Raw genomic sequence first — 21,235 nt, 5'->3', positions numbered from 1 at the left:
GGCTGTCTGTCCCCATGACCCTCTGACCCTGCACCTCTCTGAGCTGCCAGGTGGAAGTCACTGCTGGAGGAGTAGGAGTCTAGAAGAAAGAGAAGTGGAGGTCAGGCAGACTGGCACAGGGGTAGCCGACTGACTCCAGGCAGACAGGGATGGCAGGAAGGAGTGGAATGAGGAGGGGTTTTGACGTGGGCCTTGGAGAGGGAGGAGGATTGAGGCAGTTGGGGATGGGCAGGGTGAGGAGCTGCCCATGCTGAGGAAACAGCAGCCCTGGAGGAGAGAAACTCCTTACATTCTAATCCATAGTTTTCAATATATCCCATCACTAACATCCTTCCCTATCTCCCCAGGAAAGAGGAAGTGGAAGACCCGGGCTCTGGATCAGTTTGGCTTGGGCTCTTAAACCCCAACTCCACCATTTACTAGCAGGGTGGTCTTGGACAAAGGGACTTGTCTCTGAGCCTCTCTGAGCCTCAATTTCCTCATTTATAAAATGGGTTTTACAAATGTATTCATGAAAAGATCATATATGTGAAGTCCTTAGCATGTGTGCTAAGCAGTGGCAGGCAGGCAGTGAGTGGTAGCTCACTGTCTTTGTTACAGACTTTGGAGAGCCACGAGTGTTTGAGAAAGAACTAGGTGTGGTCCAGAGCCTTGAGAATTGTCTGGGTCTGTCCATGCCTGCATCTACTCCCCTTTATGGGGTGGGATTTTAGAGTTTATGCAGGCTGCAACTTGAGAAAAATCCTACGTTGCTGTGAGACTCAAATCCAGGCTGCCCTCTTCCTGGCTGTGTGACCTTGAGTAAGTCACTTAACCTCTCTGATCTCCCAATTCCTCATCAGTGGCTGAAGGTGATGACCAACCACTTCAACAGGCATTCCTTTTTGTCTTCCTCACTGTCCTGCTGACCCTCTAGCTCTCCCTCCATGTCTTCAGACATCATGCATTGAATACAAGTTTTCTCCAGAACCTGGTCTGGTCTTGTTATCTCATAGGGAAGCCTTTTTGTGGCAAGCCAGGGCAGTAGCTCTGATACATAAAGTACAGTTGAGCAGAAATCTTGGGATTTAGGGAACGGAAAGAGACCATTTACATCACCTGGCCCAGTACCCTGTACAGGTAGAGAAACTGAGGCCCAGAGAGGGGAAAAAGCTTGTCCACCTCCTGGCTTCCTAGCCAGGCTGTTTTCTGGCAGCATCCGAGTCAGCCTGAGAGAAAGGGCAGGGGAGTTAGGGTGTCTGTGTCTTTGCTCTCACTGCATGAAAGATTTCACATCTTTTCAGGGCTGATGGAGGGAAAATGAACTTTCTGCTCAATTAGTGTGTGGCGTGTTTGCTCCTTCTAAAAGGTTTAAAAGAAATGCTGCAATTAGAAGCTGCTGCTGTAGGCAAAACAGGCTCCTCAAATGCTCCATGCTGGAGACTAAATGAAGACAGTGAACTTTAGAGATGGAGGTTTTCAGAAGCCCCATCTGACCGGGGATGTATCTGGAAGGCAGATCGGGCTACAGGGCTGGCTGCTGAGGAGGCTGCACCAGTTCAGTGAAGGACCAGGGCAGTGGCAGCCGGATGGAGACCGTGTCTTGGTAGAACTGATGTGAGTGAGAAGGAGCGAGGAGTCAAGGGCCTCGTCCAGATTTCTGAACGGCCTGGTGAGTGGTGGCACCGGCAGCCGCAACATGGACCTGGGATGGTCAGTTTTGAAAAAGCCAGGAAACTCTTCCTAACTCAGCTGCCCTCTTCCATTGGTGCCCAAAACCCAGAGGCAGGAGGTGCCCACACTTGCACTGCCAACCCATTGTCCAGAGCACCTGCCCACCTGTCAGTGCCCAGCATGCCTGCTGGTGGGCTGGGGTTTCCCTTCCTAACCTGCTGTGTCTCCCCTCCCTGCCAGGCATGCAGCATTGCCCTTTGCTCCCCGCCGAGAGCTCCCTGGTCCGTCCCCTCTGTCTGAGCCACCCCGATTACATTTCCAGCTGGTTTTTAATTATCTCATATCAGCTTGCATAAATCTGCCTGTGTGGCTCACCCTCCAGGGAAGGCATTTCAACTGCCTGTCCGTCGCCAGGAAGCCTCTTGTGCCCTGGGACAGCTTCCCTTCTGAGGCACTGGGTGGTCTTTCCAAATGAGAAAAACATTTCTTTCCAATCACATTTCTAACATCTTGTTAATAGGACTTATTTAATAATATTTTTGCAAAAGCCATCTGGTAATGGCTTGATTGGGAACTTGGGAGGGCATATGAGGTGCTGTGGGGACAGGCCATGGTGACAGATTCGGACCTCATATCTGCCATCAGTGAAAGGATGGCAACACAGAGAAGGATGCAGTCAGGGGTCAGAGGACAAGCGCCTGAACCCCACTGCTTTCTCCAGCCACGAGGGTCACTCAGCGAGTTATTTCATGTCTCTGAGCCTCAGCCCTGAGGCCCAGGGACACAGCGGAAGGGAAAGCTCTCTGTAAACCCTGAGAGGCTATATGAATGCAGGTGGGGTTGTTTGCAGGGTCTTTGTGCTTACTTCCCCCAGGGACATATTTGGGGTCTTATTTTGGTAATAGCTAGGTAAATAACTCAGAGGGCTCCAGAGGAAATATGATCAGTCCCCACCTAGAGGCATTTGGTGGGGCTTGAAGCAACTGCAGTGAAAATCCCAAGGTTCACTGTTCCCCAGACATTCAGGCCCTTGCAACTAGAAGGGTCTTGAATCATCCAGGTCAAGATCCTGGCTTTGAGATGAAAGAAACAGGCACAGGGAGGGGAAAGGACCTTCCCAAGGTCCCGCAGTGAGTTGCTGGAGCCCAGATGTCTCAACTCCCATTCCCAGGGTTATTACCCTTCTGAGCCCCATACCACTGTATTTTCTTCCATTTTCTCCATAAACGTTCTTGGTATTTGAGGCAGATTTATAAAATCAGATGTCAGATTTTATAGCTCTTGTCTTTGCTTCCACAGTTCAAATGCTAAAGCTATAAAAATGTTTTGCTGTGCACGTGTGTATGTCACATACACATATACACACTCTTCCACTTTGCTGGGGTGGGGGCTGTTCCATGCCTGGTTCTTAGAGTGCCCTAAACCTGCCCTTTGCTGGGTAGCACCCCCAGTGAGCAGCTACAATCCTCCTTCCAGCCCTGGGTGCTTTCTGCCACTTTCAATGCCTTTTTTTTTTTTTTTTTCAAAGATTGCTTCACCCAGGAGGAATATCAGAAACAATTGCTTTTGGCAAAGCTGGCTTATTAGAACTGCTTTAATTAGAAGCTTTTTTTTTTTTTTTTTTTTTTTTTTTTCCTGTTCTCCTTTTGAAAGTCTACATGCTGCTTACGGCCCCCGGCGGCTTGGGGACCAGCCTGCCACATTCTCAGCACAGGCTTTCAGGGCAGGGGCGACAGGTCAGCAGTGCACCTGTCACTGCTGCATTCCTACTAGGCACTGGGCCTTTGACTGGATGGGGTGACAAAGGCATGTCAGACTCTAAGCTCGTGGTCTGGGCAAGGGGACAAGCAATAGGTGAGTGCTGTGATGGAGGGAGGTGTGGCAGAGAATAAGTAAGTGGGGAAGAAAGTAAGTCTGACTGGTGGCATCTTGGAAGGCTTCCTGGAGGAGGTGGCATGTGAGCAGGGCTTTGGAGGATAGTAATGTATTGAGAAATAACAGCGAGGTAGAAGGGTAATTAGGTTTGGGATTAGAGGAGAGTTTGTGCAGTGTCCCCTCTCTCTGTGGTGCCAATTTGAGTTTTCATTTGTCCCCTTCACATAAGCCCTGCCTTGGCCCGGGTGATTACTAATTGTGGACAGAGATGTGCCTTGTGAACTCCAAAGTCTCAGTCAGCTCCTCTGTCTCCCCATGGCATTCTTTCTGCATTGTTGGTCCTTTATCTTTCCCACGATTCCTTCCCACCCCCGACCTTGCCAAAAATGCAGTCGTGTGCCCATCATTTCCACCTGACACTAAAGGTGTATACCCACCTGGGCTGAACACAGCCTCCCAGGGAAAAACGCATTTACACGGTGCCGGGCAGGCACCTTTCAGTCCCTGCTACCTGGTGTTAGAAATTGATTTGAACAGGCTTCTGCAGCGTATCCTCTGAAGCAAGTAGAATTGTGCCAATAATAATGATTAAAAACTTGGGGCAGTATATGAGTTGTGACACAAGTGATGATGGAAACACTGAGGCAGCAAATGCATGAGATGGTGTGTGCTGGGCACACCCACATCTCAGATTCACCATCTCCAAATGTTAGCATAATTCCATTTTGAGTTCAGGTTTTCAAGCTAAAAAAATACTTTTTCCCATCCTGAATTGTTCGACTCTTACCCCAAAAAATCTTCTGTGACAAAGGGTTGAGTGTCTCACTTTTGTAGGAGTTGTGCTTTTAAAAAACCAATCTGTTCCAATAGTAAGTAACTTTTTGGAACTCAATTACTTGCAGCCATGCTAGAAAAAAAAACTGTAATTAATGTGGTCAAACCCTAGCCAAATAATAAAATGAAAGCTTTGTTGTGTATCAAGGCAGAAATCAATTTCATTAGGGAGCAAAGAGCCAGAGATTTAATTTTGAGAAAACTCCACCCTGGACGGAGGTTGTCAAGAAGCTGCCAGAATGAATGCTCAACATGAGAGGATTCGCCCTCCAAAGCCCAGATTACTAAGGGCTGATGGTGACCTTCCAAAATTGCATTTGCAAACCTTCCAAGTGTGGCCATAGCCAGTGAGCTTTTGCTTCTTAATGTGCTTTGACTGGGGCCCCTTTTGGTTTGGTCAGGAGGTGCATGTTGTCTATACCCACTGACACTTGCGTGTCAATGAGATCCTGTCCTTTGGGATCAGGAGGAGGTAGAAGGCTTGTGGTGTCCACATTGGCAGTGGAGTCGTATCCAGAAGAGGGGCTGATGGCCAAGTGGGGCAGACCCACTGGGGTCAATGTCCAGTTGCAGGCCCCCAGTGTATGAGAGATCGTGACACAGGAGACACAGGAGAGGACAGGGGCTTCTGCCTCATGAGGACAGCTGGAGAGAGAGGAGCAGCCTCAGGTTTGCTCTTGCTTCGGGAACCAGAGCTCAGTGATGATATCAGTAGGCTGCTCTAAGTCATATTTCAGCTCAGAACATGGAAGGACTTTCCCATGGGCAGAGCCGTCAAAGGTCAGAAAGTATTGTCTTGGTAGGGAGTAAGCTCCCCAACACTAGGGGTAAGCAACAAAAACTGGACACAAGATGGGTATGTTACATAGGACTTTCCATCATCAGAACTAGAATGGTGGTTCTCAAACTTGAATGTGCGTGGGAATCTCTCAGAGAGCGTGTTAAAGGCAGAGTCTGGTTCCAGAGAGGCCCAGGGAGCTGCAGGCTTAGCAAGTCCGCAGGGACTGTGATGTGGGCGTTCTGGGGCACATTTGAAAACACTTTATTTTTGAGAAACCTGTGCAGCGCTTCCAGCCCTGAGACTCTGGGGTACCTGTAATGAAGTTAAGTCCTTTTGTTTAATATCTAAATAGTCATCACTTCCTCATCATGTGATGTGAGCATCTCCTGTGTGCTAAGCTTCAAAGGTTTAGAGGTTTGCAGGACCTCAGTGGTCAGTCATCTAGTCCTGTCCCTTTGTTGTATAGATGGGGAAACTGAGGCTCAAGAGGGCAGGAGCCAGGGCTGGGACCAGGTCCCTCATGTTCAGTTCAGAGCTCTTTCCATTTGCTTTCAGTGGACTTTAGGGAACATCATAATCTACTCCCCAGTTCACCGATGAAGACACTGAGGCCCAGATCCGCAAGGACTTCTGGGAGTGTCTCCCACTGAAAACCACTGTCATTCACATGATTTGCAAAAGACCCTTGGCCAGGGTGTCTGGGTGGCTTACAGTCAACTGTGTGCCTTTGAAATTCCAGGGAGGAGGAAAGTGCCCTCAGGTTACAGGCAGGACCAACAAGCAGGTAGGTCTGATTTAGCTTGCAGTTTTTAAAAGCCTTTCTGAATTTTCTTTCCTGTTTTTTGTTTTTTGTTTTGTTTTGTTTTTAAGTGAAACTGTAAGTTGGATCTGGTGCTTTGTAGGTGAGTCCCCCACAAAGCTTTGGGGGGACTCACCTACAAAGCACCTAATCTCACTTGGTCAGTTAGCAAGGGAAGCCCCCACCAGGAAAGGAGTTGGGTCAGGAGATAGTAAGGGTAAGCCCTGTGCTTTGAGGATAAGGATGAGAACTGGGGTGTGGGGGGATTGCTGCCTCCCCCCACCCCCCGTATCCCCACCTTGTCACAGCCATCACTGCCTATTCGGAACATACAGAGGCTCCTGGTAGTGCCCGAGAATCCCCTCCAACTGATGGCGCAGGGTGAGGGTGGGGGCATTCTGGTCCCTGATTCACTGGAGAGTAGGAGCAAACCTCCGCCCTCCCTGGGTCTCGGTATCACCTGTAAAATAAGGGCAGGAAAACAGATGGTCTCAAAAGCCTCTGCTTAGTGTCTTGTCTCCCTCAGAAATGGTGAATACAAACAGTACACACAGTAGGTACTTAAGAAATGCTATAGACCATCTATGACCACTATTTTTTAAGCAGAGAAGCCTCTTTCCTCATCCTTCCCATTTTGCTTTCACATGGATCCCAGTGTGTAACAATGTGCTTTTGAGGGTGTAGTGAAATACCGCTTGATGTTTGGGGAAACTGATCTCAGGGAAGAAAACACCCTGCCCATTGTCACCCAGCGACAGAGCTGGGGCCAGAACCCAGCCTCCCACCCCAGCCAGGCGGGCTGCCCAGCTGGAGGAGGTGGAGCTACTGCCAACGTGACCGTGAACCGCAGACCAGGCAGATGGGGAGACACGCTCAGCACTCAGTCTGGGCAGCATGGAGCCAGCAAGACAAACCAGATGGGCAGCAACTTGTATGCAGGCTCCCGCAGGGCAAGTAGAAACCAAGCCACATCTGAACCCCGAGCCGCAGCACCTGCCCAACATTCTCATGCACCATCCAGTTCAGACCTCGGGTCAGCTCTTATGGATGGGCAGTAAGAGCTCCTTCCCACAGAGGAGGAGTTGAGGCTTAGAGAGAGACACGACTCAGAAGTGGCAGGCCGGGACTCAGACCCGGGTCTAAGTCCCCCGGGTCTGCAGGTGGGGGACCCCTGCACTTACCTTTCAGGGCTGTCTTGCCTCCTCGCCCAGGCATGCTCCCCTCGTCTCACTCTCCAGCCTCACCTGGGTCGACCCCAGGTTTCCAGCTCCCCCTTTGCCTAAGGAAGCCATCATGCCCCTCAAGTTCCTCTCTATGGCAGCTGGTGCTCACCCCACAGCTGCCTTTGCCCAGTATCTGCCCAGTCCCTGTTCTGGACCTTCCTTCGGGTGTGGTGTCTTCCCCCTGCACCTGCTGGTTGGGGGTGCAGTCTGGGATTGGTCCTTGGAAATAGCCTGAAGCCCTTTGCCGCCAAGCCTTCTGGCAAATTCTGGGCTGTCTTAAGCCCTTAAGTGAGGAGCCACACAACTAACATGTATCAGGTGTTCATGCTTCATTCACACAATGTTCTCACTGACCCCTTACCACTCCTGTGAGGGTGAACTTTTGTTATTCCCATTTCATAGATGAAGGATTTGAGGCACGAGGTGACTATTGAAGTTTGGGGCTGGATTATTCTGTGTTGTGGGGACTGTCCTGTGTATCATAGGCTGTTACGCAGCATCCCTGACCTCCGCCCATGGATGCCAGCAGCTCCCATGTTTCCACACATTGCCAAATACCCCCAGAGGGAGGTAGACTTGGCCCAGTCGAGAGCCAGTGCTCCACGGAGAGTATGGGCTGAGAAGGGCTTGTCCTAGTAGAAGGAGACCCTCCAGGCCTGAATGCACTCTGTCCGTCCTGTTGGCACAGGTGTTAAGAAGCCTGCTTTTGCCATTGTGCCATCCCAAGCCCAGGGATTCACTGCCTTTCCTCAGCGTGAGGATGGCCATCTTGCCCTGCCTTGGTCTTCCTGCTGATGCTGGCGCAGCCCCCACACCCCTGTGATGTCTCTCATTGGCTTGAGAGCTTCAGCACTGGAAGGACCCCCTCTTCCTTTTCCAGATGGGGTTGCTGAGCCTCAGGGAGTGGGGACCTGCCCAGCCAAAGACATCAGTGGGATCAGAGTTTGAACCCAGGCATCTGCCTTCAGTCCAGCAACCACCACCAACCCCACCTGCTCCAAACACAAAGGGTCTTTGTATTCCTAGAATAGTCCTCAATCAGAGGTAAAAAGGAAAAGGAAAAGCAAAAGCATGCTAGACCCTTTTTCCCTTCCTAAAGCTCTGACAACATCTCATATGTCACCCCTGCCTCCACCCTTCCCTTGCAGTTTCCATGTGCACTTAGCCGAGCCAGAGGACTGATGGGAACACCAACCAAAAGGACTGCAAAAGTCATCCAGCTTGACCCCCATGTGTCATTACCCTCCCATTTACACGCTCCCAGTCATGGGAGGCTCACTCCCTCAGCTGTCAGTCTTGATCATTAAAATCTTCCTGTCTGATACTACTGAGAAAGTTGCTCCAGATGAATTCATTTGGACCTACCTGCCGCATTGTGTGGCACAAAACAAGCCTCCTGCCTCTCCATGTTTGCCAGAAGATGCGTCTGCCAGCTCTCCTTCTGCCTGGAGATGGCTTTTCATCGTGATTTACTGAAGGCCCTCACCCTGAGCCGCCAACTTAGAGCTTGAGAAATGCCCAGGCTTCTCGGGGAGGCTAATCGCTGCCGATGCGTTTATTGAAGTCTAATTATTTGGTTGTAAATCAAGTTGTTGGGCTCAGCGGTGTTCACATTTAGATGTTTGTTCGCTATAACTTGGTGCATATGTCTTTGGCTTGTCACCCTGAAGGCTGTTTCGGAAGGCAGTGGGTGGTGTGTGACCTCATAAGCCCCTTCCCCCAGCTCCCTCGATTCCTTGAATGTCTCAGCTGGAAGGGTCCTCCATGCCCCCCACTCCATGCTTTACACAGTTAGAGAACCCGTCACACAACTAGGACTCACGTCTTGGTCCTCTGGCTCGGAAAGCCCTGGAGTTGTCTCACTGCGACCCAGGCAGGTTGTTTCTCCCTCTGGCCCCTGGTGTTCTTGTGTGTGCAGTGGATGTCTTGCAGAGAGCGCCAGCCCTCCCAGCTTCTTTGTGAAGCTACAGGTTGGTCCAGTTACAGACCAAGGGCAGCAGCGGCTATCATGTTCCTGTTTGTGTGCCTGGCTCCCAGGCCCTGTGCTGAAAGTTCACAACGTGTGCAGATGCTGGCCTGCACGCAGTAGGCCCTCAGGAGATGTCAGCCAGGTACCTTTCCCTGGAGGGCCCCCATCACTTGAGATCTGGGTATTTCTCTCCCACTTCAGGCTCAGGGCTCTCCTCAGAACATGCTTCTCTGCAGGCACTCACACTGTTTCTGGAGTGGTGGCACCTTGCTCACAGGCATGGTGAGGAAAGTTTGTTGTATCCCACCTCCCTGGAGATCAAAGAGCAGACAGTTCAGAGCCATTTGCTCGCAGAGGCAGCATTGCCAACCATGGGGTGGGCTTATGGCAGGAAGTACCTGTTTTGTAGGCCTCTAAGTAGCCACTGAGGCAGGAGGTATCTTGCCATGGTCACCCTCCAGGCCGGCTCCCTCATCCAAGGTCACAGCAGATCAGCATCAGAGCCAGGCCAGGAACCACACCTGTCCCCCATTAATTCAGCACAAATGCCCGTGTCCATCTCCACCCTGACTTGAGTGCACACCTGTGGGGACAGAAGGACCCGTTGGGCTGGTCTCATGCCCTCCCCTGCTGGTCTCAGGGCCTGTACACTGAGGCCCTGAGGGTGAGCGCTGGTGGCCATTGTCATGTTCACAGACAGCAGAGGACCTGTGACACCTCCCTCCCCTGAGAATCATCCTGCAACCAACTGTTGAGAGCATTTCAAATGCACAGTCTCCTCCTTTCTCTGCTCTTCCCTATCTCCCCAGGAATCTTACAAAATGTAAGATTCAATTGTTTAATTTAAATGACCTTACTAGAAGAAGAGGGGATACAGCCACTTAGAGACCTGCTGGGCTCCAGAGCAGACAGGGCCTGGGCCATCGGGAAGACGGGGCTTTAAGAGAGAACTTGTATCACATATCACATTTTATCTAGGCCCGGGCAGGGGCACTGGTCGGCTCAGTGGACCCAGAAATGATTTATTTTCAAATCCCAGGGAAAGAGAGGGGTTTGACCCATTCTTCCCTGTGGCTTCCCTCAGGTAAGCTTTCTCTTTCTGATTTGAGAGGCAGGTGCCTTTGTACCCTCTGAAGGGGTGACCCTCTGCATGCTCCCCATGGCTCTGCCCCTCACGAAACTTGCTCTGCAGGCTTTTTCTGGGACCAGGGCTGCCAGACAAAGCAGCCACTGTGTCTGGCCTTGGAGGAGGCAGCTTCTACCCTGGCTGGGCCACACTGGGGGACAGGGTGGATTGACCACCAGCCTGCCCTCAGGAGCTTGCTGTCCAGAGAAGAGGATGCATGGAGCCTTGTCCCTCTGGCTCAGGACAGACCCTCACTAGGTAACTGCTGGATGGATGGATGGACAGACAGAAGGACAGAGTGCCCAGCTGTGTGCCAGGCATGTGCTGAGGGCCCAGAGGGGAGTAAGGCTTGGCCTGTTGAGAAATGTCACGATGAACAGGGTTCCTGACCTCAGCAGCTCACAGAGCTGCAGGGCAGAAAGAGTTTAAAGGCCCACCTGGACACCAGGATCAATCTGCTTGGGTGGCCAAGCAGGGGAAGATAAGGCTGCAGTCATAGTTTCAGGGCCTTGAATGCTCACCACAGGCTAAGAGAACACAGGCTTTAGAATCAGTCCGATGCAGTGAAATCCCAGCTGCACCATGTCCCATGGGACAGAGCACACAGCCTCCTGCAGCCTGTTTCCCCATCCGCAAAGAACAAGAGTTACACTAAGCAACTGAGCAACATTGCTGTGGGCTTAAGTGAGATAACACGTGGCAACGGCTCATCTCAGCCTGGTGCACAGGGGGTTCGAGCATGCATTCTGCAGTGGCACTGGGGAGCCATGGACAGTTTTGAGCTGATAGACAATGTTTGGGGGCATCTCAGTCAAGAGAGCAGCTCCCAACCACCTTTCAACAGAGGTGAACCAGAGATCGCCTCTGTGTATGGATTCTGGTAACCAGGTCCTACATGCTAGTCCCAAAGGGCAATTTCCTTGCCTTCTCCTGCATAAATATTATATGCAAGTATTTTTAAGTCATTTCATCATGAAAAGAAGTGATTTAATATAACTATCACCCAGGATTCTTCATGAAATATGCATCAAGCAATTAGGTCTAAAAGCGAGAGGTGAGGCCTCGCACCCTGCTCGGGCGGGCAGCTGCGGGCTGAGTGATGTTTTATTAAAGCCCATGATTATGAGACGAGGTGGGGCCTGTTATTAGGCCCGGCGCGCCAGGCACGTTTGATAATCCTGGTGATGAGGAGGTGCTTTTTGTGATGATAATGAGTGATCTGACAGCCCCAGCACCCTAGCCTCCGCCAGCCTTACAAGACTCATTAGACAGGTCACCCACTGGAGACACCCCTAATTGTGACTTTGCTCTTGCAAGGTGGCCTATCAAAGGAAACGGGGCTGACGCAGGAGCTTGGCAGGTGGCGGCAGCCTGTCTGAGCTCCCCAGGGACTCGGGCTTTCCCAGAAATGATGACGGGGAGGTGGCAGGGGCCAGGACCCAGCCTACCTGACCCTGCACTCATGGGTCCTGCATTCTGGCCGCAGCCACAGCCCACCTTGCTGCTCTCTCTGACCTCAGTTTCCTCCAGGGTATCCCACGATAGCGGGTGGGGTGAGATGAGATGGTGCCCTGATTTTTTCTTGCTCCGGAAGCGTTGTCCAGGGCACCACGGCATCCTTGTGCATGCTGGTTGTCTGAGGCACCCACCCTCCTCCCTGGGAATTTTTATCTTGGGCTGGCTATCTTCTTCTGCATAGAGCTGAGGGTCGTTAAAGCCACCCCTGGCAGCTGTTTGTAAATCTTCAGCTGTTGTTAGGTGGCATCTCACTTGTGGGGACCTCGTGACCCATCAGGATGTATCACCACAGCACACTTCTTGGGTATATGTTGGCAAGGCTTTGAACCTGACTTTTGCATGAGTTGGGGTTTGACAGACTGTCTCAAAAAGAAAGCCTGCTCACTTTGCAGGGCCCACCAACCCTGTGTGATAGGTCACCACCCTGCCTCTGTGGCAGGGGGCTCTGCTAGTCAGGACACACCATCCCCGATCACTCCAGGCCCCTGTGCTGCTCTGACCTGCCATCAGCCCAGTGGAGTAGGACTGAGGCCCAGAGTCGAGGAGCCACTTGCTCAGGGTCTGGTGCCTCTTGCCCACCACCCTGCCTGGCCTCACATGGAGCACTGAGGGCTAAGTCAGAGCCACTCCTGAAGCTGGACAGTGCTGAGGGCAGGAGCGTGGGCTCTGGGAAAGGCTCGCCAAGGAGAAGCAGCAGCGCTGGCGCTGACTGCTATGTGACCCTGGCGCAGCCACCTCCCATCAGTGCTCAGCACAGGGCTTGGCTCACAGGAAGTGCCCAGGAAATATCAACCCCGAAGGCCGTCCGGGCCCATGCCCAGTGAGAGCAGGACTGGAGGCCTGGGGCAGCAGTGGAGGGGGCGGTGAGGCTGCAGAAGCCCTCACCAAGTGGGCAGCAAATTATGTTTATAAACACAGGATCCAGGACCTTAGACCCAGAAGTGCCCTCTGAGGCCATCCAGTCAGCCTCCCCGTGGATCCAGTAGGGGCTGGGATGGCCCAGCATGGCCCAAGGACAGCCTGAGGTCCAGAGAACCACCCTGAGGTTCAGGGTGCAATGCTTGAGCCCAGGGGAAGGGCCATTCCTACAGGGGCTCTAATGTGAGGGCCGGCTCCTGGGCCTTTCTCCCTCTACAGGGAATGGTCAGGCCATGGACTTGAGGGTCACAGGCCTGAGTCCTGTCTTGGTCTCTGAACTTTGTGACTACCTGCCCCCTTGGCACAGCCCAGCTCAGAGTTTTAAACTAGCATGTACTGGAACACCAGCGTCAGGGGAAGAAACACTGGGCCTGGAGAGTCAGGAGGGACCACAGGTCAGTGCTGGCACCAGTGTCTGAGGTGGAGGCGTCAGTGTGGAGTTTCTATACCTGGTGGCTGTACCGAGCCCTCAGCTGAGAACAGAGGAGCTTCAGCTCCCATCTCTGATCTGGCAGCTGTTGCCACCATCCCTGCCCACTTCATCCCTCAGTGGATGTTTTAAGAACAGCTGGTGTGAAAATATTGCATTAACCCATATGAGCTATTTTCCTTAACCTTAGAAGTTACATCAGCTCCCCCTGCAACTTCACCCCTGCCGTGCCTGCAGAGCTGCAGCGGTCAGACCAGCTCAAGGCTGGTTGCTGTGATCTAACACATCCTAGGCTTTGCTCTCCCAGCTGTGAATCTGTGGTACATAAAACCCAAAACATCACCCCATGCAGGGCAGGACATGTCCAAGGCCACGCGCGTGTGCACACACACACACACACACACACACTCTTTTGCATTGTTCACCTGCAGTTCCAGCCCTGCTCCCCAACCTACACACCCCTTTTGCAGGCAAAGCTGAACATGTGGCCTCCAAGAGCACAAAGCTTTGTAACTATTCCTGGTTTCCTTAGCCACCTAATTTCGACGCTTTATTCCAGCAATCACAGTCCTTTCCTGGCCAGCTCAGATTTGCAATCTCTCCAACAAGGTGGGTAGCAGAGTCTTAGCTCAGATGGAGTTGCTCAGTTTTTCTACTTAATGCTCTCATCAGTTCCTTTCTAATGGCTTAAGCAAGTGCGCCTCCTGCTTCTCAGATGTGTCGATGCAATTCTCCAGTGAAATGACCCTTCACTGTGGAGCAGAACTTGCCACAGGCTCTGTAATTAGAACATTGTCAACCTTAAAAAATCTTGATTTAAATTTCAGTTCTTTACAGGAATTATCCTCTCTTGAAACATAATTGCTCTCTGAACGATTTCCTTTAAGCTGAGGGTGACACTTCTAAATACATTATGAGCAGATGTATTGCTCAGTGCCTGCACTTCATTAAGCATTTGCTCTGCCCATGTGAAAATGATCCTAGAGTCCAAATTGACACATTAATAGAGCAGGCACTGGTAAGCGTGGGGAATCCGTTCTGGCTGGAAGAGAGTTCTGGCGTGGGCGTAGCTAAAGCAAGAAGAACCAAAGCCCAGAGGGGCTGCAAAACTGCAAACCTATGTCCACATTGGAGCTCTCGGCCTCGCGCAGGGTGGGGATGGGCTTTGGAGAAGGCACAGGAGATCAGAGCCCCAGTTCTCTCACTCAGTGACACACACCCAGTAAATTGGACCATGCTTTTGGAAGCCAAGCCATCCACAGGTGTGGTGGCAAAATCATAGAAGGCCAGGCTTGGAGCTGAATGGATAGGGAAAGGGCAGCCTGGGCAAGGCAGGTGGACGGAGGTGTTAGCCATCCGATGTGACCAGAGTCCTGGGTGGGGGTGGGAGAGGTCCGCTAAAGGCCAGGCAGAAGCAGCGCTCCACCCACCATGCTGGTGCAGCTGGCAGGCTGTGAGGGTCACTGGCACAGGGCTCTGCTCTGACCTCCGAGGAGCCCACCTACTGCCCTTTTCAGCAGACACCGGGCATGGTGGGCACAGAGCCTGGGCCCTGTGCTGGAGCTCTCAGGGAAATTGAGAGAATGGATAAGTAATCACAATTCATTCAGCTCATTCAGGCATGTGCTGATGGAGGCGTGTCCTCCGTGCAGTCAGAGGGAGAAAGGAGCCCTGCCTGTTAGAGCCTGGAAGACTTCCTGGCCAAGGAAATGCTCAGGCTGGGCCTTGGAGAGGAAGGAAGCACAGAGAGGAGAGTGCCTGAGTAGGGGTAGAGGGGGAAAGCCCACATTCTCCCCACATTCTAGTGGCTAAAACGAGTCCCTCACATGGCTACAGTGGTTACAAGGGAGGCTGGGAATTGTAGTCCTTGGCAAGGCATCCCCTTCCTAATGACAGTTCCATCCTGATGAAGGGGGAGCCTCTGTTTCCTCATCTGTAAAGCAGGGGTGATGACCCCTGCCCTGCCCACTTGTCAGGGCATGGGGTCTTAAACACTGTGCCTGCCAGGCAAGGTGTAATTTCTTGTCTACATCAGTAATAGGAAGAGGGGCCAAGTTTAGGGGTGTGTCTGTTTTCCTGAAGAAGTCCCCCAAAGCTCTCAAGGTCAGAAGACTCTTCTGCAGCCGTGTTTGCTGCTGGTTCCTGGTGCACTGCTGGGATTAGGGGAGCTCTTAAGTGCAACCACATTTAAGCTGGTCTCAGGCCCTGTTCCTGGCTGGGATCTGTTCTGTCCCAGAGGAATCCTTGAACCTTAGCAGGGATTTGGCCAGAAGAATTCTTTGGGGTAAGGAATATGAATACATGACATATCCTGGTTCAGAGCAGAACTGAGTGGCTCTCTGAGAATTGCTTTCCTGTTCCACAGCCCCCCGACCCCCTTCCTCATCCTAAGCAGATCCTAATCATCTCTGCACTTTGTTCACAGGAGCAACCAGGGCTTCATGCACATGAAACTGGCCAAAACCAAAGAGAAATACGTCCTGGGTCAGAACAGCCCCCCGTTCGACAGTGTCCCAGAAGTCATCCACTACTACACCACCAGAAAGCTGCCCATCAAAGGGGCCGAGCACTTGTCCCTCCTCTACCCCGTGGCTGTGCGGACCCTGTGAGTCATGCTCTGTGACAGGGCCCAGACGTGGAGGAGCTGGTGGCCCCGCCGACCCACCCGGCCACTGTTGCCACCGTGTCCAGTTTGTGTCGTGTGTATGGTACTAGCACACCACTGCATGTCTCTAGAATGCTGTTGCCACTTACGGGGGCTGGAAAAGGCCTGGATAATGACTGAAGGACTGGCCATCATGCTACCCTGGTCCCCACCCTCACCCCTCCTCGAGTTTCTGTGAATTAAAATATTTGCAAATCCAAAGAGATGCCTTCCAGGATGAACAAAGGAGAGCAGCTCGGAGGGGCGGGGCGGGAGCTCCCGGGGTTGCGGCTCTTTGTTCTCCAGCTGTCCACAAATTCACACCTGTGTACAGGCACCGCTTTCCCACTGGGCCCCCTTAGTGCTGGGAGCCAAATGCTGGTGCGCTGAGCCTCCCCTCTGGGGGGAGGGGTGTGTGTGTGTGTCTGTGTCTGTGTCTGTGTCTGTGAGTATGAGCACATACCTGGGAGAACACGGCCACACACAGATGCAAGCCCAGTCATCCACTTTAAGTCACTCAGTGTAATAATTAGGAGATCTCCAAGGAATCATTGTGCAGCCAGAAAGAGGATTCAATTATTTATGAATAGTGTGTGTAAATAAAATAGTCATTTAATATATTCTTATCCCTTTTCTTAATACACCTCAAAGGGTCTCTGAGGGGGGCAGTGCTTACCTGCTGGTTTCATTCCCAGAACAAGGTGTGTCTCCTGGGCGCACGCGGTAGGTATGACAGGCTCTGGGGTGGGAGGGAGGAGAGCCCCCAGCGCAGGGCTGAGGCAGCCGGTGGGGCAGAGGGGTTTTCTTTGCCCCCTGAGAGTCAGCCTGCAGGAAGTGGGGCTCAGGCTCCAGCAATGGTAGCCTTGAATGTTGACCCAGCAACCACGCTCTCCCTTCTGCCTGTAGCAGCCCAGGGATGGCAAGTCTGTGTTAACCCCCAGGAACACAGTACCCAACGGTTCATAACGAGCTCTCCCCATTATTTGGTCATTGCCACCCTGTAAGGCATTTAACATGTGGGGAAAGGGAGGCTCAGAGAGGGAAAGTAACTTGTCCAAGGTCACACAGCCCATAAGCAGAGGAGGTTCTGGAGCCCAGACTGATGGGCTCCAAGGCCAGTGCTTTGGCTCTCCATGGCCTCACTGTCACCCTGCTCCTGGGGGAAGGCAAAGCCTGACCTCTCGAGGGACGTGGCGCCTTCAATCGTCCGCACTGCTTCCACACAGGTAAAAACACCCCCACCCCCACCCCCACACTCCACCTCTGTCTTGTCCCTGCCCTTGACAGGAGACGGGGTCTTTCTCACAGAGTCAGGGCAGACACCTGGTAAGTTTGCTGTTATTCAATTCCCCTTCCTTTCCCTCTGACCCACCCACCAGACCACAGTTAAACTCGATGGAAGAAATAGAATCATCCCACCCAGCAGCAAGGAAGGCATGGCTGCCACCTACTGAATGAGGTGAGAGGGACCCAGACACAGCACAGGCTTCAACGCCTTCACCAAGCACGCATCATGCTGCCTGCCAGTGGTCTGAGTGGAACGGAAGTTTGGTGACCGTCGTCCCCAGCTCCAGGGGGCTGAACCGAGTCTGAACATCACCAGCACGGCCAGGCCTTCAGAGATGCTTCAGGCCCACTGTTCAGATTGGAGGCGAAGGCCCAGTGACGGGAGAGGACTTGCCAGGGCTGAGCAGCACTAGAAGCCCAGCCCCTTTAGGTGGCTGCTACGGCAAAAGCTGTTTCCTTGGCAACCACTTCCTGCCCAGCCCGCCTCTTGCTCTTGCTCAGCCTCCCAAGTCCTTGTCTCCGTCCAGGTGGACCCAGCCCCTCCTGCCTGTGGCCTGGGTCTAGTCGCCAAAGCCTCAGTCCTGACCTTTCACCTGTTTTGTGTTTTCCAAAACATCCTTTGAGGCAAGAGGACCTGGAGTGATTCACACTTTCCTCTTTTTTTTTTTTCCTACTGAATGGGAAAATGAGTGAGGAGTTGGCACTTGTCCAAACAGAGGTGTCAAAGGAGACTGGATCCCAAGGATCCAGTTAGAGGCTGGGGACGTGGGAGGCAGCCTGTCAAGGGGACGGGGGTGGCCTCCACCAGCAAGTCCAGGTTCCTGCAGGGCTCTTCCTGAGGCCACAGGTGGGGCAGTACATGGGCCCCACAACCCTTCTTGGTAGACAATCTTCAGAGCAGATTTCTCCTCAGAAGCAAATGCCTGAGGTCTGAGGATAAGCGAGACTGCCTCGCCCTCTGGCCTTGTCTTTGCTCTCTTAAGGGATTCCTGGGCCTCCCTCCTTTCCCCGCCTCCATCTTCCTAAAGTTTCCCTGGGAGGCCCAACCTCCAGCTCCCCTTTGGGACTGAGTCCGGCAGAGGAGCCAGCTTACAGGATGGGAGCTGCTGAAAGAAATTTTTTTCCTTAATTTTATGAACCTCTCCCTCTTCTTCCTCTAATTGTGACTGTTTCCTCTGTCAGCGTGTATTCATGTTTTCTTGGACATCTAACAATTGAAACAGCTTTTCCCTTTCAGAAACACTCACATTCAGGTTACTGGCGTTGGTTTGGGTTTTGTTTTGACTTTTTTTTTTTTTTTCATCTGCTGCCAATTAATGGGGAGAAAAAAAATGAGCTGGATTTCTTTGAGGGAAAAAAACAAGCTCCTGCCATACAATATCTCTCTCTAGCATTTTGTCTCAGAACACAGCCTTCAGCCCCTGACAGGCTGCCGTCGTTGCTCAGAGCCACAGAGCTGCTGGAGTTTTTCCCTTCTTTCTTTCCTTCCATGGCTGGCTCCATTATTGTCCGTAACGCCCCGACCACTTGAGTGGTAATGTCCTTGAGCACTGAAGAGTCAAGGGCCTTCTGGGCAGGCCCCCCAGAACACGATGGCAGCCCCAAGAAGAAAGGAGGCTTTGTGGGGAGAGAGGGCCCACCTGCCTGTCAGGAGAGAGGCTCACAGAGCTGCCCTTCTAAAGAAAGTGTGAGGCGGCGGCTCCTCTCTGGGCGGCTGGGCCAGTCAGGCTGAGCTGTGCTGCCCTCCCAGGAGGCTCTGGGCTGCCTCCCCTCAGAGGCTGGTGGATGAGCCGAGAGGAATCTTGATGTAACTTCGAGCAAGGGCACCATATCTACAGGGGAGCCCTTGACAGTCACAGGACCCAGAGGTGGCCTTTTGAAGATTTGGAACACCAGCTCTGGCTGGTTCTCCAAGACACTCTGAGGGAAGTGGCTGATGCCACTTGACCAAGGGCCCAGCAGGGACAGACAGCCAGGCTTACCATGTGCTCTCACAGGCCCCGGGGACAGTGCGTGCAGAAGTGACAGATGAGGTCCGCTGGCACTTGGAGTTAGCCCATCGACGCTCGTGAAGGGTCCTGGCTGGATCAAATGGTCATTCAGCAAACTGTCTCTACCTTCCAGACTTGGTTACCAGCAGAGACAAATGGAGCAGGCTGTCCAGGGGAGCCAGCACAGCCCAGAGACCCACACAGCGTCCTCTGGGCATGGACAGCCCTCCGCCCCTCCCCCCTTCCCCGGGGCTGCGGTGTCACAAGGGCCAAAAGCCTTGTGCCCACCACCTACTCCTCAAAAGTGTCCTGTAAAGCTCTAATTCTGTGTGACAAGCTGTATGATAATGTATATTTAATGTGAAGCTTTTAATATCCCAATGTCTTGTTTAAATGTACCTCACTGAGCGCACATGTCCTATTTCTTTAAAATGCAAATGTGTGCCCCAGGATCTAGTTTGATTGCCTTCTTCTTGCCGAAGCTGAAGATCTGCCATCATCCCCCAAAGGTAGATTGTTACAGGAAAAAAGGAGCCTTCCTGCTTCCTAATTAGGAGGAAGCTAGAGCCTTAATGAGCTCGTTAAATGAAAACAAATTAATTTGTTCAGCAAACATTTGCTGAGTGCCTACTGGTCCTCAGGCCAGTGAAGGCAGAGGAAAATGGGACCCAACACCTGCCCTCAAGAAGTTTCCAGTGTGGGGGGAAAGCAGGCAACTACGAGTGATGTAACAGAGAGGGGCTATGGTGCCCCTATGTCGGGGGGGGGGGGCGGAATTGGAGGATGAGTAGGGAGCCTGGACGGCTGGTGTTCTGGGCTGAGGTAACAGGTCAGGGATCATCGGGGGTCCAATAGGCCTGGTGGAGCACAGCCTGCCATGGTAGGAGAGGGCAAGTCCTCTGGGCCTCCAAGGGCTTCCTCCTGTGGAGGGAGAATTGCAGAGCAGGGCGAGGGGAGGGGTGTTCATCCCCTTGGTCTCCCTGAAGCCTGGGAGATGGTGGCCTGTTTTCTGGAGAAAGGTGGGCAGTCTCCCATTTGCCCTCACACCATCATCATCATCCTGTGCTTATGCTGCCCAAGGCAGCGAGAGCCCGGGGGTCTGCAGCCCAAGCCCCTCCCTCACACACGGCTCAGCACTGAGGAAGCACAGGGTCCCTAGCATGCCCGGGAGCCTACTCTGGAGTGGAGCCCGACCTCACCCTGCCCTGGAGGAGCTCACTGCCTCTCTCATCCCTCACTCCTGAGGACGTGGCCTCCATCTCTTAGCAGGCCCCTTCCTCGCCTGCTGCCCCAATGTCTCAGGCTTTGATTCCATATTCCAGTGACCCAGAATCCACACCTCCAACTCCTTAGTCCCTCATTGCACAAACCCACCATACACCACACACACACACACACAGACACACCACACACATAAACACACACATAAACACACACACCACACACGGACACCACACACGGACACCACACACCACACACAGACACCACACACACCACACACACCACACATACATACACCACACACACACCACACACACACACAAACACACACACACACACACACACACACACACACACACACACACACACACACGGCTTGTTGTGGGAGGCCCGTGTTCAAGGGAAGGCAAAGCCCTGGCATGTTCCTGGGCCCAGCAAGGACCAGGGGCCAAGGGCAACCCCAGCGCTCTGCAACCAGGAATATTTCCTGAAAAGAGAGGAGAAAATGTCTCTGGTGGTCCCCTCTAACGTCTGTTTTATGTTTGGGGGAGTATTTAAATTTCTGTTTTGGTTCAATTTAACAAACACTGAGCATGAAACAGGGTCTGGGACAAGCTGATGACCTGGAGCAGGAAGCTGAGCACAGAAAACATCTCCTTCAACTAGTCGACAGGAAGTTGTGGTCAGCCTGACGCCTGCCTCCCTGCATCTCTGCATAGAGACCCAGAAGTGCGGGCCAGAAACTGAGGTCCAGAGAGGGATAGGGGGTTGCTCAAAGACACACAGCAAGTCCACCTCCACTTGCCTCTGATGCTTGAGGGTGGCCGCCTTGGTCAGTACAGCAGCTCTAGGAAGACAGGGGTAGGGGTAGGGATTCTCCTAGGACAGAGTTTACAAGTCAGTTCCCTCTCTCTTGCTCCCTCTGAGAGGCAGCATCTCAGACCTGCGGTGACTGGTATCATCTCC

At 52.6% G+C, this 21,235-nt stretch overlaps 1 protein-coding gene across 1 annotated transcript in view; it reads left to right on the top strand.

The window, feature by feature from the left end:
* Positions 1 to 15,992, top strand: part of SHB (SH2 domain containing adaptor protein B) — a 126,132-nt gene extending 110,140 nt beyond the window's left edge. Inside the window, exon 6 of the mRNA XM_010952907.3 lies at positions 15,552 to 15,992. Within this exon, the coding sequence (XP_010951209.2) occupies positions 15,552 to 15,735 (184 nt within the window). The 3' untranslated portion in view covers positions 15,736 to 15,992. The remainder of the gene's footprint in view (positions 1 to 15,551) is intronic.
* The last annotated feature ends 5,243 nt before the right edge of the window (positions 15,993 to 21,235 follow it).

The sequence above is a fragment of the Camelus bactrianus genome, chromosome 4 (assembly GCF_048773025.1).
Source record: "Camelus bactrianus isolate YW-2024 breed Bactrian camel chromosome 4, ASM4877302v1, whole genome shotgun sequence".
NCBI classification, from domain to species: Eukaryota; Metazoa; Chordata; class Mammalia; order Artiodactyla; family Camelidae; genus Camelus; species Camelus bactrianus.
Note: the sequence above shows the minus strand (reverse complement) of the source record. Positions and strands in the feature narration are given on the sequence as shown.